This window comes from Phodopus roborovskii, unplaced genomic scaffold, assembly GCF_943737965.1.
Source record: "Phodopus roborovskii unplaced genomic scaffold, PHOROB, whole genome shotgun sequence".
Classification (NCBI taxonomy): Eukaryota; Metazoa; Chordata; class Mammalia; order Rodentia; family Cricetidae; genus Phodopus; species Phodopus roborovskii.
In genome coordinates this window covers 1,367,510-1,383,232 of record NW_026126487.1, presented here as the reverse complement: position 1 = coordinate 1,383,232, position 15,723 = coordinate 1,367,510, and the positions used below count along the sequence as shown (strand labels likewise).

The following is a 15,723-nucleotide window of genomic DNA, read 5'->3' as shown; positions in this document are numbered from 1 at the left end:
CTTTTGTGTTTGAGTTGAACATGAAGCTTTTCATTTTTACATTTGGGAGGGGGGGTCAGCGGCGGGGGTGGAGTGGGAAGAATAGTGTGAGCAGGCAGGAAATAGTCACTGAGTATTCATAAATGTTCTCTGACATATTACAAATAATTGTTTCCTGTGGACTGTCTTATATTTTTGTCCCTTTGACAGTGGAATGGAGGGTTCTATCTTCCTCTACAATCTAGCTCGTACTAGAAAAATAATACTTGTAAAATAATAAAGATAAAAAGGGTATTTAGTCACCAAGGGAGTTTACTATGGCTGGCCATATTTATAGATGCTCAGCCAGGCTCATTCGAGTTGCAGAAATACTTAAAAGACCATATAATATATGCTAAAATGTGTACTTTATTAAATTGGTAAATATTTATTAGTAATATAAGAATCTGCCTTTAAATTAAACATCTGATGAATTACCTTGCCTCAAAGCTATAAAACTGTTATTGCTGCTATAAAAAAGTGTAAAGGAGGCATTTTGACTATGAAATTTCATTTCATGGTCAATTGAATTTACTATATTGGAAAGAACTAAAGATGGAATCATAAAATAATTATGATATTCACATACACTTAAAGACAATGCTTTCCTGGGCTGGCATTAGAATCAAGGACTTAATTTTTAATGCTTTCTTTGCAATGTATGGCTAATCACTACAGCAGTTCAATTATTCCATTGATTTTTTTTAAATGTAGGTACTTTTAAGTGAAGGCTCTTGTGTTTACATGGACCTCATCATGGCCATGGTTGCTGGTTTGAAGTTCTGCTCAACTTGAATGCTATTTATTTTGGCTTGAAGCAAACTAATCTTGTTGGAAATTCTAGTAGAATTTCACCTTGAAAAATGTCATGGGATTTTAAATCACAAATGTTGGGAAAAATAAAATGTACCAAGACAGAATTATGATGAATACAATGTGTCATTGGCTTTGTTCTGTGGACTGCTGACATGTTCACCTGTAAACTTGAATTCAGAATCGCCAGAGGCATGGTTAAAAATAGGTTATGTCAAGGTTCCTTTCTATCTCCCTCTGGGTACCGAGTTGCTGGCTACATCATAATACTCTACAGAAGCCTCCTCTGAGATTTTGTTTAGGAAGGTCAATACAGAAATAATAAATAATATTGTATACATCATACTTTCAACATCTTAGTGTATGTGGGATATTTCATAACTTAAGCAAGTAACAAGTTTTATTATCCAAATGAATATGGCTATCTGTGAGGGATTGCTATGGTGAATTAAGCCTATCATACAAGAAGAAAAGCCAGTTTGTTTATGTCATATCAGACCAGCTTTTCTGCAGAGCTCTGTCGGCTTTGCTTTAGAAAGACTCCCAGTTTGTCACAGTCCTGATTGGCTGTATTATTGCTGGCAACAAGCACAAATGTTTATCTTTCTTAAATTTATGCTTTTATATTTAAAAACAGAAAGCAGATGAAAAAAGGAAGAGATTAAAAGGAGTCCAACAATTAGCATTCACATTTCAGAATATGCAAATATCCCTCTGGTATTCAAATATTTAAAAGAGAATTGCTGAAAATTTGATTGTCCATGCATTTGTAGTTTCAAAGAACAACCTTGATTTGCTTGTGGTGGGCACAGAGGTTTTAAAACAGGATGTGGTTGGGCAGGTCAAAAGCAACAGTAGATTTTACTTAAAAATTTGTTACCTTTAAGCATTATTGTCAGTTTAACTGATCATCTGGAAGTTATTTTAATCTACAAAAGATTCCAATTCTGAAAACCAACAATGAAGCTCCAAAGGTTTTCTTTTCTTTTTTTTTTTTTAACACCTCTCTATAATCTGCCCAGCCTGCTGAGTAGCACCGACATCAGTAGTACATCAATTTCAGAAAGTGGATTATTTTTACTAGACAGCTATTGTGACATATTGGGTCAGTCATAAATGAAAGATATTCATGCAAGCATGCAATACTTGTAATGAAGTCTCACTCTGACCTTCTGTATGATTGATTCTGTAATTTAGTTTTCTCAGGCAGTGCCTGAAATGAAATGAAATCATGTTGAACAAGTTTTGAATACCCACAGTGCACCAGGAGAAGAAAAATCTGCAGCCCCAGAGGCTTGAGAGAGAGCAGATGAACGATTTATCTCTATGCTATTATAGCCTTTGCCAGCATTCAACATTTCTTTTTCTTTCTTTTTTTTTTTTTTTTTTTTTTTTTTTTTTTTCTTTTTTTTTTTTTTTTTTTTTTTTTTCTTATTTGGCTTAAGTACTTAATTCTGCAGGTAGCTGTAAATGGGAAAATAAAATGCTGTTCAGATTTAAAATGACAGGACAGGAGTATGTGCAGGGGGCTGATAAAATATCTTGAATAGAACTGACCTTTCATGTAGCTGAAAGTTACTGGGGGATTCATTCTCATAATTACCATATAGATTATTTTTATTTCTTTCCTGCAATGAAACATTTCGGAGAGCAGTACTGCTGATTGAATGAAAATTGAACTTGTTAACATTCCTTTCAGCTCAGCCTGTTGTACATAACAGAAGGTTAGCTTTGATGAATTTCAAAATTCTCTTTGATATCTAAGAAACAGACAGTGAGGTAATTGTCTCTAGTTTGATATTTTGTATGCCCCCCCAAAAAGAGAATTTATAAAACACACTGATAATTCCTACACGTTTTCTGCCTGCATTATATTTCCTGTGTAGAGGGCCTGCGTGTTCTGGTGTTCCGTTTGGTGTTGGTTTGGATTTACTTGTGATAGCACACATGTGCTCTTATGGTGTGTGTGTGTGCGCGCGTGCGCGCGCACACGTGCGTGCGTGTGTGTGTGTGTGTGTGTGTGTGTGTGTGTGTGTGTGTGCACGCGTGCGTGCGCCGTTGCTGTAATGCATCAAAGTTAGTGGTTGAAAATTGAAAAACAGGAGGTGAGGAAGCACATTTGAGTGTGAAAGTGTCTAGATCTGTTCAGATGAGAGAGAAAAGGTTGTGGCAGGACTCAGGCTGCAGAGTCTGAATGCTTCATGTGCTAATCTATAACATGCTTAACTCGCAACCCAGGTAGAGAGCCTTTATTTACAGAAAAGTGCAAGTTTATTGAAATGACATGTCTAAAATTACTGAGCTTATTTTACAAGTCTTTCTCTCTTCACACAGTCAGCATGTTTCTAATTTTGATTAAGTTATATTTGTCTTTATGAAATGATTTTCCTGCTATCTTATACTTTCAAAGGAAAAAACCTTACGTTCAAAGAAATAGCGCACTACCAATTAATACATTGTTTTTAGTAATGTCGCTTAATGTGTTACAGATAAAACAGTTATTTCATGGGTCATTAATGTGTTTAATGTGTGGAACGTTCTATTAAAACAAGCCCTTATTATTATTATGAACATGTGCATCACCATTGTCAACAGTGGCTGTGCCGCTGAATTCCATAGGATGGTTACCGCTCAGCCATCAGGGACTGGCAAGTTCTCATACAGATTGAATGATAGCTGTGCCTGTATATTTTAAGTAGAGTCGCTGTCAAAAACCATTTTCACTGTTAGTTAACAATGAAATAGAAGCAAATCCCTCACTTTTAGTGGACAAGGCCTCAACCATACAAAGTCCGTATTGTGAAATCAAAGCACATTAACCACTAGCAAACCTAGCACCTACTAAGTACTATGGACTATTAATAACCAGACATGGATTATAGTACTTACAACATTGGTTTGTATGTGTGTGGGGTGTGTGTGTGTGTGTGTGTGTGTGTGTTTAAATAATCAGTGCCTCCTTCCTGTAATATAAAAATTCACAGTCTGAATGCTTAAGGATGTTTATCATCCAAGACACCTTTCAGTTAGCTGTTAAGAGTAACAATGTTAGCCTGCCCACCTACATACTAGAGACACATACTATACTGTTGTCCTTCCCAGTGAAACAGATAGCCTTGAACCATCCAGTACTTAAAATATTCCTTCTGCTTGGTCTGTAAATACCACTGACCCAAGCATATGGGTGCTGTGTCACCTTTAAGGTCAGAATCAGGGTTATCTATAAAAGTAGTTGTGTGCTCAGAACTAATCATTGCAATTAACTGCTGTGCAGTGCCATGCATGGCGGCTGACTTGATTGGTCAACAGTGACATGGTCAACTTATTTCCATGTCTCTTCTTTGTGATTGTGTCATCTATAGTTGAGTGTTGCCAGACCTTATCACTGCAGGGGGGGACTACAAAGGCACCATTTTCAAGGCACCAAGTTCAGATTCTTGGATGCAACCTGACATGATGGCACAATGTGTGTTAGAGAGGAAAGCCACTCTATGTGGTTATCCTGGATCCTTACTGTCACAACACTTGCCATCTTGTGGTAGGTGGCTTTTGCTGGATTCCCATTACCCCCAAGAAAATATAGAAGCTCCAGGAAGGCAGGCACCTCAACTGCTGCTACTTGTTGGCCTCTGTAGGCTGGCCTTGGGTCTGGAGCAATTTTATCTCTTCGATATTTGAATGAACGGACAGAGAAAGCATATTTATTCGTAATAAGGCATACTTGACTGCTACACTAAATTGAATGAAGGAAACTGAGAGTATCAGCAATTGGAAAACTGGGATTCCTCTTTAAAAATGCAATGTGGGATTAAAGGAAATAAGCATGGCACTGACTCCACTAAGACATAGAAACATCACTGTTACATGAGTGATATAACATTGAATGCTTGATAACAAACTCGAAATGTTTATTTTGCAAGGAGATTTTTTTCATTAAAACGAGACTGTGTATAGGATCATAAACCTGAGAGTAGTGATTAAGTCAAATTGGACCATGTAGATATTTTGATGAATAGAAAGTTGATGGAATGGGGGCTGGAGAGATGACTCAGCCCATAAGAGCTCATACTGCTCTTACAGAGATCCGAGCTTGCGCCCTCTATCCGTGCACCCATATTGGGTGGCTCACAGCCACCTCTTATTTCAATTCTAGGGGATTGGCTTCCTCTGGTCTCCACAAGCACCTGCACTCATGTGTCTATACACATACCCACTCCCTCCACACACACACATACACATAGCTGAACATAGAAAAATCTTAAAAATAAAGTTGGTCAAGTGGTTCTCATTGGCTGGCTTAGTGGCATTTGCTTCATGGGCTATGGGGTTAGAAATATTACTGGCTAAGCATAATTGTTTGTTTGATTGTTGCTAATTTATAAATAAAACTTTAACATTGCTATAGGACATGACTAAATAATTGAGCATAAAATTGCTGGCCTATATTTCATATTTGTAGTTACTCTGGTATTTTTAATACAATATATTTTTTACAGATAATTTTTTAATTATTCCAGTTCTCAGGAAATGTTGATTAAAAACTGGCTCAGTGGAAATCTGTTTAGTCACACTCCCTCATATCTGGGTTATTTGCTTCTTACTTGGGTGCTGCCCTCCAATGTGAGAACCTGATGTTGGGTTGTTAATAGAGAGTATTTACTTGACACTGAAGATAGAAGGCACATAAATACATTTGCATATGAAATTTAAAATTCTTTTTATGATGAGGTCAACCCAGATGGGAAGAAGTATCATTTAATGAGTGTAAGTAGGTGAAATAGAACAATAACATGTATATTTAAACAATAGACATGTAATATTACATGTATTTAAACAATAACATGTAATATTTAAAGAAAAATGTAAAAGCCTATAGGTTACATTTGGGGAAAAAATAATAGGGGAAATCTTTCTTTCTGTACCAAGATAAATTGCTGCTCAACACTTAAGTGTGAAAAGGATTTAACTATGAATGGCATTTGAGTTGTGCTGGCACTGTAACCACCTGTCCCCCCCCCACCCCCGAGCCCACCCTCGTCCTGCATGTGATCTGCAATTATGGTTGTATAGTGGGGATTTACATAGTTGGGAGGTTTTCTCAGTTGTCTCTGGTGTTGGTAACTCAAGGAGAAAGTCTTTTTGGGAGCCGATGCTTCTTCCACACCTTTCTTTAGTTTGTATGTTAGGGTAAGCGGACCTCGGGCCATTAACTTGGGCAGGTCCCAGGTTTTATAGTCCCATGTTTGAAGTCTTCCTCTTGGCTCAGCTCTATATTATTTTAGTGATGAGATGTTTCTTTACTGATACAAAATTATCCCCATTTTAACAGTTTGATGTGGGGTTAGGAAAGATGGTTCAGTAGTTGACAGTGGTTGAGATTATCTACTGCTCCTGCAGAAGATTGGAATTTGGTTCTCAGCTCCCACACTAAATGACTCACAAAAGCCTGTAATCTCCAGCTGCAGGAGATCCAGCACCCTCTTCTGGCCTGCCTAGATACCAGCACTCATGGGCATACCTACACACACCCTGCATACACACACACACACACACACACACACACACACACACACACACACACTGTAAATAATAAAAGTAAATCTTTTAAAATTGTTTAATATTTAATAATAGGCAGGAGTTTGGACAAATTAGGAAAACATGGGGCTGTTGACAGAAACGGCCATTGGTTATCCTCTCCTTAAAAAAAAAAAAAAAAAAGAGACCTTTTGACCAGATATAAGGAGGAGAAGCAACCCCTTTTGTTGGGAGTCATATAATGTGTGGTACTTCCAGGCTCATAAATGTACCTTAGCTCTTGGGGCTCTTCACCTGGGAAGTATCCTGCCATCTCCATACCTGCTCTCCTTTGGCTCATTGCCATCTGTCCACTCCTGCCCTGTTTCTCCTCTCCTAGCTAATTCTGCTCCCAGCACCTGTGACAGTCTGTGCTGTCACCCTCGACTTGCACAGGAATTTCCCCTTAGAACATGAGTTTTTCCTCAAGTGCTGAGTGAACATATGACTTGGTGGTAGGGCCCTTGCCTAATGTGACATCCTAGGTTTGAACCCAGAACCATAATATAAAATTGAGTAAATAGACAAATAAAGTTGTAAAGGTTACTGGCATTCAGATCGTGTTGCTTACAGAGGTCTCTTACAACCCAGTACTTATTTTGCCCACATAAGTTGACTAAGTCTTTCAAGACCCAATTTTACAGGGAGGAAATGATTTATAAAAACATGTTATGTTTCTTTGGGCTTTGTTTTTGGTTATGTGTTTCCTTGTTATGTTATTCTTGCTGAGAAAAGCTATGAGCTTTTACAGTAAATATGCTGCACCATCTTCACTTCTTTTGAATGTTTAAAGGAATTACATTTGATTTTTAGTTCCCAGAGACTGAGAATGGGTGCCCGTTAAATGCTCGATATGAACTCTTAAAAGAAACTGACTTTTTAAAGACAAATGGGCAGTCCTAAGAACTCTTTGTTGGTTGGCTTTGTGTTATTGGGAATCAGAAACAGGCCCCACCTGTAGTAGACCAGCACTCTAGTACTTTTAAAGAGTACTTTTTTTTTTTTAAATAGAAAATGATGGGAGCTGATGAGGCTCAAGTACTTCTGAGCAGTTGTTAATAACTGGTGACCTTACAGGAGCTTGAACCTCTACACTATAAATCTATAGTGTAGAGTTTATAGGTAGTATGACAACTAACCTTATATGATCATCCTCCAACTCCTCCAACATAGGAAGCTGTGATAGGGTGAGCCATGAAGAATATTGACACATTCTGAGGGTAGATTATGTGAAATGGAATTTCCTTGAGTATATTCCAGAGGATTCTTGGTATCTTGTCCTGACGGAGTTACGAAGGATGAAGTCAACAACTTCTTGGGGTCTGAAGCTTTTTTTTTTTTTTTTTTTTTTTTGACAAAGCCTTGGCCTTGCCACCAATATTCTTCACAATAATTCCCCAGCTGCGGAAGAACAGTCTTTTTAATGAAATATAATGAGAGAATTCCATTTAGAAAACAGATGGAGTGGCGGCAGTGGAGAGCCCAGGGCCCATTTTCTTTTCTTTCTGCTGCCACCATCTATCCTTAGGGCGCCACAATTCATTAGAGCACAACTTTTCTATTGAGCAAGAGTCACTAGCCAGTGACTAGTAGCCCGGGGATTCACCCATGTCTAAGTATTGGGACAATAATAGTACCCAGTCCTGGTGCTAAATTAGGGAACACAAGATTAGTTTAGCCCAAATCCCAATATCCAGGAAACACCCAGGGAGGGATCCTTGTCACTCCCAAAGCCAGAGTACCCCCACACCCAGCTCCATGATAAAGGTTCGGTGGTAGGTGCCCTCTGTTTGAAGGGCTTGGTTCTTAGCTGCCATTTTGCTGATGAGAAGCCATCTCAAAGTTGTGTTTGGTCGCCTGTCAGTAAGCACCTATCTGAACTGATTTTCACAGGCATTGGAACAATGAGAGTCAGGTGACTCCACACTAGAGTCTGAAGCCTCATAATCAGACTTAGTTAACCTTAGCTAACAAGGCCATGCCAGTTAACTGAGGCATTATCACTCAGGCCCGATTAAATGTATCTGAGTCTACTCTGGGAGTTGCTTGAAGACAACTTCGAAACTTTCAGGAGTAAGTCTGAAAAGACTAAGAACACATCCCAGAAAATGTGCACGGCAGGAGTCCATTATCTGTTACTGAGGGTAAGGAAGTTAACAGCAATGGGACCTCAGAAGAGCATGAGAGACTGGACTACAGCTCCAGTTTCTAATGGGGCAAATGTCCTGTAATCCCAGCACTTGGAAGCCAGAGTCAAGGAGGATTAGACATTCAGTACTAGCCTTGGCCACATAGTAGTTTTGACGTTAGCCTGAACTACACGATACCCTATTTAAAACAAAATGAAAGAAAATCAGGAGCTCAGAGACAGCCTTGGCTACATTTAAGGCCAGCCTGGGCCAAGTGAGACCTTGTTTCAAACAAAACAAAGCAAAGCATAGTAAATTCTTGCAGTTGCATTGATTTAACCGTTTGTGTTAGCTTCTATTCTGTTTTGCCTGGGTCTTGTTTTAATTTTCACTTGTTTTTGTTTTGTTTTATATTTATATATTTATATTTATGTGAAGAGGTTAAGGATCTTCTTGTTCTATTCGTATCTCTTATAATGTGACCATTATTAACAGTTGAGGTCACTTTTTTAAAAAAAATAAATATATAAAAGGGGACTTTGTTCTACAGTTACACCTCAATTCATCTTTTTCCATCTTAGATGTCACTTTAGCTCACATGGAAGGGATTTTTTGTCCCCCAAAACCATTTCTAGAGGAGAGGAAGAATGCTTAGTTTTAGTGGGTGCAGAGTCTGAGGATGCTGCAGAGTTACCACAGAACCCAGAGGACTCAGTTCACAACTCCAGTTACCTGGTCCAGTGTGTCAGTAGAGCCAAAGTTGAGAAACCCAGCCATAGATCAGAACACAGCCTTCTAACTCTCTGCTTTAAAAAGCTTCCTAACACATTGTAGTGTGGTGAGGTTATTGTTTATGTGTAGCCAGTTGTCTTTGACATGGCTTCTAGCTTACTTGCAGGAAGACTGTGTAATTGAGAATGCTCACTGTAGACAATTCTTCTGCTTATTTTAAAAGGAGAAGGAAAAAAAAAGCCTTTCAAGAAAGACTCCAAAGAGGAACAGTAAGGAATTCGTAACTTCGCTTATGGAGTGAGATTCTAGGTCACTGGGAATCATAGACTCCCTGCAAATGACAAATCTGAAAGAAGTGGCCGGAAAGGCTTGTCTTTATTTTGCTGTCTTTGCTATTAAAAAGGAAGGAAAGAGAAAGAGATAGCAATCGCCTTAATGGCGTTATGTAACTTCCCAAACAAGGAAGGCTACTTCTGAAGTCAGGGAAATAATTTTCACGGAAAGCTAACACTTATGGGTAAGTCCCCACCTGCTACTCACAGACAGTTTTAGAAGAATTATGACATTAATTCATGGTGGGTTCAGCAAAGGAAAACAAAAACAAAGTGGGCTTAAGTGAAAGAGACACTGACTGACTTCTAGATGCCCTTGGTTGTGTAATTGAGAATTGAGATGATCCTGGTTAGCACAGGACTGCGTGGAAGGAATTCTCTACTGCAGACACAGACAGATTCTCCTACTCCATGTCTCTCTGGCCAATCTCTGCTGGGAATTTACATTTCCATAAAGGTTCACCAGAGGGTGGGGCTTCCTCACACACAGTAGGCTAGAGGGTCATGGAACCAGTGCTGGGCATGAGGAGGACACAGACTCATTGGTGAACCCCCTAAAGGGGTGTTCTCCTTTGGAAAATAGCGATTTAAGAAAGTGATGCAAGGACCATCCTACGGCAAAATAGCTGGATTACATCTTTGCATTTTGTGCTTCTGGCCTTTTGTCGTTGTGGCATGTATCTAAATGTCTTGTCAAAGCTGCAATGGCTCTGACCCACCTACAGAGTCACTATCCTTGCAAGTTCATTGCTGTTAGGGGAAACTAAACTCCTTTCTCCTTCACTCTTATCTTTGTAGGATCAGAGCCACACACAAGTGTCACAATACCGCCAGGATCCCTCCTTGATCATGAGGTCAATTGTTCATATGACCGATGCTGCTCGCTCTGGGATCATGCCTCCTGCCCAGCTGACCACCATCAACCAGTCTCAGCTCAGTGCACAGCTGGGCTTGAATTTGGGAGGGGCCAGTGTGCCCCACACATCTCCTTCACCTCCGGCAAGCAAATCAGCCACTCCCTCCCCTTCCAGCTCCATCAACGAAGAGGACACTGATGAAGCAAACAGAGTAAGTTCCGGGTGGCCTAGTGTGGAGCCTGGCAGACAGCCGGACCAGTACCTGCCCATGTCATGGATCACATTCATGGCATCATCTTTTTGTTTCTTCACGGATTTGGAGAAACCTTTCAGTTGATGGTTGATTGATTTGATTTTTTTCTTCACACACTAGTTTTGGTGAAAGGGCACTGAAATCGGATACCAGGTCTCCAAGAACTGTAAGACATTAGGCAAATCCTTTTGGTTGTTTTAGGGTTAACTGTCCTGGTCTGCAAATGGGAGCGCCTATACTAGGTTTCCAAATATTATAGACTCTTCAGGAATTCTAAAGTGCTCAGTTGCTCTTGCTGATATGAGCAAGTTTTATTCCTTTCTTTGGCTGGCCGCATTTCAGTAGTGCCGCATCTTAGTGAGGGCCACTTGGTGGGTGTGAACTATTCTGTGTCTTTGCTTTTGTCATGGAGAATGCACTTTTGAATATACATAGACTGAAGATGTGACTTTTCTGAAAGCCCAAATGGGTAACTTTAATGAAAATGAGCACTGTGATGGTACACATTATGTGTGATTACCCATTATGCTTTTCTTTTACTATTGGTGTGTTCTGAACCTATTCTTTGCTTGTCAGTTTTCTTGAGTTTAGTCCTGTAAAAGTTTCTAAGAAGCTAGAGTGGTGCTCAGTGATAAGAGGAATTTCTACTATCTGTAAGGTTCTGAGTTCAAATCCCCAGCACCATTGAGGGAGAGGAAAAAAAAAAAAACACTATTCCTTAAAGTACTCCTCCAGTGGTTCTGAATACCAGTGTTAAGACTAATTCCAGGTGTGGTTAGTGGCATAATAGATGCCACTGGTGTGCAGAGATTATAATCACTTCTGCTTGGGAGAGTGAATTGAGGAAGACTTTATGGAGAAGGTTGTATTTGAATTAGGTCTAGGAAGATACATAAAAGTTTGTGAGGCAGAAGAGAGAGGCCAGCATGCTAATTCAGGGGAAAGGAAGAGCAGTGGGAAGTGTGTGTCCGTTTAGCAGTGTCCTGACGTTTGATATAGGGAGGACAGGAGTAGAAGAAATGGCTTGCCTGTGTGGTGGTATCTTCCATTGGAAACTGAGGACTGATCATTTGTGTGCAGGGATGATATAATCAGACTGAGACTTCAGAAGAAGCACTTCGGCCTTCTGTAGAATACAGTACATAGGGAGGGTCAGGAGAAAGGGAGATTGATGGGAAGAGACCATTATGCTAGCTTGTTTGTTCTCATGAGAGGAAAGAATGGGCATGGGGTACCAGGTTATTAAGGGGTGCTGATGAGAGTGTACCATTAAGATGTGTGATACAGTGGAAACAACAAAGTGAGTTTTGGTTTGAGAGCCAGCGTGGATGGGTTTGGCATGCCATGTGGGGGAGTTTGAGGTGCTTCCATTTGAAACTGGACCTCAGCCCTTTGGAGCTGAGGACCATGTGTAAGACGATGTAAGTCATGGCCAGAACTCTAAACATCACTATCTTAACCAGCAAAGGGGAAAAGAGGACCTAGAGAATACTGAGAAATGAGGAAAAGAGGGAAAGACACTAGAATGATGTTGCAGAAGGAATGGTAGTTAAAGTGGAGGGTTACAGTGTCCAGTGTCCAGTCGGCACAGAGCTGACTAATACAGAGTTAGTGGCATCCTTTTTCAAGAACACTTGACTGTGGTGAGGAAAGAGAGGCACAGGCTGTGGCTGCTTAGCCAGGTGTGCCTTTCATAGTCATCTAGGACCCTTCCCCCCACTTGCAAGCACTCAGGTCCCGTGTCAAACAGAAATTGTTCATAAGACTCCTCCCTGCCTTACTCCGTTTTAAGGGAGGGTCTAGGTTTACGTGAAGACCAAGAATCCAGTTTGTTACAGTTTAAACCAATTATCTGAGAAAGGAGAATTAAAATGATCATTTTTTAAAACTCTTTTTGGCAAAGGTATTTTTCTAACATTCTCAGCCTTTTGACATCAACTACTAAAAGTGTGGGGTTTGTTTGCTTGGTTTTTTGTTTGTTTGTTTGTTTGTTTTTTGAGAGACTGTATCCTGATCTGATGTTTAAACCGTGGGATTCTTCGTTTCTAGTTTAGTCTTAAAATAATGGCAGTTATGACAAATTGTACCTGGCCAAGAGAGGCCTCAAAACTCACAACTTTTGAACATGGCTTTCCAGTCCATGGAGGGCATGATCCAGCTCTCCTCACTGAAGAAGAGCAGCATGGGAAATGGGCATACTAGTAGCACCAGCATTGCCAGACTTTCCTCAGGGAAGAGAATAGACTTCACTCCACTTGAAGCTGTATTACTTCTGTAAAGTTTCTAACTGGAAGGTGTCTGGTTCCCCACCAAGCTTTAGGTCATTGGGTAGAATTAAACAAGCCTTTTGTATTCTGAAAATTTAGAGAAAAAGACTGGAGTCTAAAGAATTATCGAATTAACTGTGTAAGTTGTGGACACTGGTCTTTTAGGGGAAAGGGAAGTGAGTCCATTTGTATGCGTTATAGATGTGGCTGTCACTCAAAAACAGTACAATCTGAAAGGCAGCTAGTAGTTCTCAAAGGGTTAAATATTCACTGGTCTCCAAGGATAGCGAATTATTATGTCCTTCCCTAAGAATTGGTAGTAATTGTATTAAATTCCACATGTCCCCCCATTGAAAAAGTTTTAAAACTCTAGTGATACTTGAATTAAGATTCAAGATCATTAAAAACTAATCTGTTAGTGACTTGGGTCAATTATTGTTCATCAGGCCCAAGTCTGGCTTTTATACAAATTTTGCCAAACACTTGAGGATTCTTGATGAAAATAGCCAGAGACAAATATCTTCAATGTGCTGGCACTGTAATCTAAGTCAGAGAATGCTGAGGTAGGTAAGCCATTTACCCTCCTTCTCTGATGGATATCTCCGTGATATGGTCAACCAAAAAAAAAAAAAAAAAAAAAAAAAAAAAAACAAGTGATTGGGCCTGTAGAGACCTGGTGGTCAAGAGCACTTGCTGCACCTGTAGAGGACCCAGGTTTGGTTCCCAACACCCACATAACCGTTCACAGCTTTCTGTAACTCCAGTTCCAGGGATGCAGTGCCCTCTTCTGGCTTCCATGAACAGGACATGCATGTGATGTGGAAACATACACACAGGCAAAACACCCATACACATAAAACAAAAATAAAGAAACCAGTAAGTAAACAGGTGATGATAGCAGCAAATGAGTACAAAGTGTGGCTGTGTATACATTTGGACGTCTACCTGTATCACATGTAGGGTTCTGACTTGAGAGCCCATACTCTCCGTGCAGTACCGTTGCATTCAAGGTTGCTCACCTTGTATAATGACTAGCTTTCTGGTAGCTTTCCCGTTAGTCTTGGCAGTCTTAAGTATCAGCTGGTGTTCTTTTACAGGCTGTTGATGTTATAAAGCATATTCATTTCTTTTCTAGATCTAGTTAAAGTGGTTTTGACATTTTTATATTTCTCGTTATCTTGTCCTTTAGAAAATAAAGGTGACCTTTTTTTCATTGTGCAAGTGTGGTGATTACAGCTAATTTCTATTTGCACTTCCAGAGGCTCATTAGCACGGCAACCTTCTTGTAAAAAGAAAAAAAAAATCAGCCTCACAAAAATCAATTCTGACCAATCATACAGATGGCATGTAACTGTGGCAGGGGACCTTGTTTAAAATATCGGAATATGATCCACATCCAAAATGTTATTAGGTTTTCCTTCTAGACCCTCTGTGAACTGTTCTGCTCGTGGGTACATGTGTAGCATTGTATATAGAGAGCATAGCCTGGTGCAGAGAGAGTGTTCTGGCTTTCATTACTCATAATTGCCATGGAAAGCATATGTTGCAAATATACTGAATCTACTTCCGGGTCTCATTAATCAGTGTTCTAAATGCTAATCTCTGCTGTCCAGTTAACTCTAAGCAAGTTCGCCCCTCCCCCGCTTTTAGTGGCGATTCATCTGTTGATGAACCTTAACAAAACCTTCAAAGAGCAACTGTGGCTGGAAGTAAGTCTTGCTGCATTCTCTGCAAGTTCATTCCAGGCAGTGAATTTTCTTCCTGCTTTGCAGGCCATTGGAGAGAAAAGAACGGCCCCAGATTCTGGCAAGAAGCCCAAGACGCCAAAGAAAAAGAAAAAGAAAGATCCCAATGAACCTCAGAAGCCAGTGTCAGCATATGCCCTGTTTTTCAGAGACACACAGGCTGCAATTAAAGGTCAAAACCCCAATGCAACCTTTGGAGAGGTCTCAAAAATTGTAGCATCTATGTGGGACAGCCTTGGAGAGGAGCAAAAGCAGGTAAGACAAGCATCTATCGTGGAAAGGGATTTTAAAAGCTACCAGAATATTCCTTACATCTAATATGATTGCTTAAGAAAGCTATGAAATCAAAACACACACAAATAAACCCAAATAACTCTACTTGTATTGATTTCTAGTCAATTTATGGGTACGTGTTCAAATTTTGTTCACAGGAAACTTGAAAGAAATCTGGGCAGTAGCCTACAAGCATAAACTTTTGATGATAATCTTTTCATTTTAAATAATGTGGAATTTTCCCCTTTGTCCCGAAAGGGCCCTACAAAGGGATTAGATCCACCCTGCTTGCTTTTCCATTGATCATTTTTCTGAACCCTTGTGCTATCCTGGTGTGTCTCCAAACTTTGAAGCTGCCTCTGCATGTCTCATTATTGTCACTGGGCATTTGAAATTTTATTCCAAGTTCATTTTCAAACTAGATAGTGAGAGAGGTATTCAGAGATTAGCCATGCTGGTGGGAGATAGTTCCTAAGGGGCCTGCTCCCCTCTTCAACTCCTCAGCATAAATGAAGGGAAGAATGGGATCCGTTGGGATTGGTCCTCCCCTGCTTGCGTAAAACTCCAATTACCTTTAATAGGGCCTTTATATATCTGTGGAAGAATAGACCCCTATCAGTGCTAAAACAGAATGATTGTTTCAGAAGAGAGGAAAAATGCACACCATGAACTCATTCTTGTTAGCTTGCTCACTGTGATGGTGCAACTATTGAGTGCGCCTGTTTGCTTG

The 15,723-nt window shown here is 39.9% G+C and overlaps 1 protein-coding gene across 2 annotated transcripts in view; it reads left to right on the top strand.

The window, feature by feature from the left end:
• Tox3 (TOX high mobility group box family member 3) overlaps window positions 1-15,723 on the top strand; it is a 98,083-nt gene that overhangs the window by 76,080 nt on the left and 6,280 nt on the right. For both annotated transcript variants that reach the window (XM_051195106.1, XM_051195105.1), the window contains exons 4-5: window positions 10,397-10,666; window positions 14,748-14,975. In XM_051195106.1, coding sequence (XP_051051063.1) covers window positions 10,397-10,666; window positions 14,748-14,975 — 498 coding nt within the window. The remainder of the gene's footprint in view (window positions 1-10,396; window positions 10,667-14,747; window positions 14,976-15,723) is intronic.